Raw genomic sequence first — 3,194 nt, forward strand, 5'->3', positions numbered from 1 at the left:
GCAGCGTGTCCCTGAACGCAGCGTGTCCCTGAACGCAGCGTGTCTCTGAACGCAGCGTGTCCCTGAACGCAGCGCGTCCCTGAACGCAGCGCGTCCCTGAACGCAGCGCGTCCCTGAACGCAGCGCGTCCCTGAACGAAGCGCGTCCCTGAACGCAGCGTGTCCCTGAACGCAGCGTGTCCCTGAACGCAGCGTGTCCCTGAACGCAGCGCGTCCCTGAACGCAGCCTGTACCTGAACGCAGCGTGTCCCTGAACGCAGCGTGTCCCTGAACGCAGCGTGTCCCTGAACGCAGCGTGTACCTGAACGCAGCGTGTACCTAAACGCAGCGTGTCCCTGAACGCAGCGTGTCCCTGAACGCAGCGTGTCCCTGAAGGCAGCGTGTCCCTGAACGCAGCGTGTCCCTGAACGCAGCGTGTCCCTGAACGCAGCGTGTCCCTGAACGCAGCGTGTCCCTGAACGCAGCGTTACCCTGAACGCAGCGTGTCCCTGAAGGCAGCGTTACCCTGAACGCAGCGTGTCCCTGAAGGCAGCGTGTCCCTGAAGGCAGCGTGTCCCTGAACGCAGCGTGTCCCTGAACGCAGCGTGTCCCTGAACGCAGTGTGTCCCTGAACGCAGCGTGTCCCTGAAGGCAGCGTGTCCCTGAACGCAGCGTGTCCCTGAACGCAGCGTGTCTCACTCTATTTAAAACTCAACTCTTCAAGCGACCATGAGAACCTGAGGAACACGGAACCTCCTCCAGGTTCTTCTGATGTCATGTGTTTGTTTTTAAACATTTGAACTCTGCTCATGTTTCTTTGAATCTGTCTCCAGGACCTCGTCTGTCCGGTGGACACAGTCTTCATGAGACGTCGTCCGTTCTCGTAGAAACTGTCACCAAGTCGTCGATGATGGGCGGGGCCTTCGCCTCTTTACCCAAGTTCTCGTCAGACGCGAGTCAGGTGGTGTCCAGAGGCGCCGGCCTATCGAAGGCCTTCGTCGGGCAGAAGAACGCGTTCACGGTCGACTGCAGTAAAGCAGGTGAGGGCCGGAAAACCACAGGGAGGAAGGAAGTAAGTGGGGGGGGGAAGTAAGAAGTGTTCATGTGACGTTGGCGTCTTTGTCTCTGCAGGGACCAACATGTTGATGGTCGGTGTCCACGGCCCGAAGACGCCGTGTGAGGAGGTGTACGTCAAACACATGGGCAACAGGATGTACAACGTCACGTACACGGTCAAAGAGCAGGGCAGCTACATCCTCATCGTCAAGTGGGGGGACGAGAACGTCCCCGGGAGCCCGTTCCACGTCACCGTCCCTTGAACCTGGACTCGCCACGTCCGTCTCGCCACGTCCACATCGCCTGAGACTGTCTCATTCACACTGTCCTGTTTACTGTTGCTAAGGCAATGGCTTTGCCTTTACTGAATCAGCAGCTGCGGTTTGCGTGAACAACGAGAACCTGCGCTAGCTTCAAGAACCGGATCCTCGGCTTATTTATTGTCTGACAGAAACGGTCTTATTGTGGAGGAGAATCTTTGAGAAACAGATTTTTGTTTTTTACCACATGAGAAGTTGCTTTAACGTGTGAATGATAAAAACATCGTATTTACAGAGTGAAGAGATTTTCTAGTGATTTTATATGAATGAGTTTGATTTGTTCGGTTTTCAGGAAGAATTAAAGTTCTGCTGCTCGTCAAACCGACTCGTTTCTCTAATCCATGAAATCCAACAATTTGTTTTCAGGTTGACTTTCGTTTCATCGGCTGCGACTTCAGGCGCTAACCTCAGAACGTCTTGTTTCCGGAGCTCGGAGATAAACACATGTTTGGTGCATTAATGATCGATGTCCACAATTTGCAAAATGCTAATTAACAGTAGGGGGCAGTGTAGAGGCAGATTGGACCTTCAGGGTCTCTATGGTCTGCCCTCTAGTGGAGTACTCCAGTAACACGCAAACTACACAGGAGGAACGAGAACACCTATGACACATCTGGTCGTCCAATCAGAACACAGGACTGTTCTCACTGTTTATGATAAATTAATAACATAACTAAAATAACTTTTTTTATGATTAACACCTTGTCAAAGCGGCTACACTCTACGTACGTTTTTATTTACGTTTAAAAAACATTTTATCTCTGGTTGATTTAACGTCGCCTAGCAACAACAATTAACATCAGAACCAAAACGATTTAACAAATTCGTTAGAAAAATAAATTATGCATTAAAAAGTCAAATTGATTAATAAGATATGATAGATAACAAGTCCTTAATTAGTCCATCAATGTTACAGCAGCAGAAGACAACACAGAAAATAGGAATATAAAGAAATAGGGTTAGGTGCTAAATATACAACAACAATATATAGAACAGATTTATACATGTGATTAAACCGGTTTATATATAAACCAGTATATATACTGGTTTAATCACATTATATTTCTTTACACTGTATATATACAGTGTAAAGAAATCTATTATGTTTCAGAATATGTTCAGTGAATGGATTGAACATAACAGTTTATATGCACAGACATTTTTAACAAATGAATATAGTATAGTGAATATTGCACAGTTTAGAATATTAAAGTGACAGTCCATAGTGGTGGTGCATGTGGTTTTACTGGGTGAGAGCTGGTTTTACTGGGTGAGAGCAGGTTGGAGAAGAAAACAAACAGAAGAGAGAAGAGAAGACAGTGGACATGTCTCATGTCTCTGTTTGTCTCATGTCTGTTGTCAGGATGTCTCTCCTCCTTATCCTCCTCCTTATCCTCCTCCTTATCCTCCCCCTCTCCCTACTCCTCTTCCTTCTCTTCCTCCTTCTCTTCCTTCTCCTCCTCCCCCTCTTCCTCCTCCTCCTCCTCTTCCTCCTCTTCCTCCTCCTCTTCCTCTTCCTCCTCCTTCTCTTCCTCCTCCTCTTCCTCTTCCTCCTCCTTCTCTTCCTCCTCCTCCTCCTCCTTTAATCTGAGCTTGATGTAATTAATGGAGAAGGAGAAGCTAAAATTAGAGGAGGGGCTAGATGTTGCTCCTGATGTGAGCATCCCAGTCACATGATCAGTAACCATTACACATATATTACATATTCATATGTAATATGTGTGTTGTGTATGTTATTATGTAGTTTTGTATATACAAACACTAACTGTATGTATATACAAAATTACATAATAACATACACAATAAATAATATGACATAAACCTATAACTTATAATATAT

The 3,194-nt window shown here is 46.9% G+C and overlaps 1 protein-coding gene across 1 annotated transcript in view; it reads left to right on the plus strand.

The window, feature by feature from the left end:
- flncb (filamin C, gamma b (actin binding protein 280)) overlaps positions 1–1,669 on the plus strand; it is a 33,815-nt gene extending 32,146 nt beyond the window's left edge. Inside the window, exons 46-47 of the mRNA XM_053415320.1 lie at positions 812–1,018; positions 1,110–1,669. Coding sequence (XP_053271295.1) covers positions 812–1,018; positions 1,110–1,297 — 395 coding nt within the window. The 3' untranslated portion in view covers positions 1,298–1,669. The remainder of the gene's footprint in view (positions 1–811; positions 1,019–1,109) is intronic.
- The last annotated feature ends 1,525 nt before the right edge of the window (positions 1,670–3,194 follow it).

This window comes from Pleuronectes platessa, chromosome 22 (assembly GCF_947347685.1).
Source record: "Pleuronectes platessa chromosome 22, fPlePla1.1, whole genome shotgun sequence".
NCBI lineage: Eukaryota > Metazoa > Chordata > Actinopteri > Pleuronectiformes > Pleuronectidae > Pleuronectes > Pleuronectes platessa.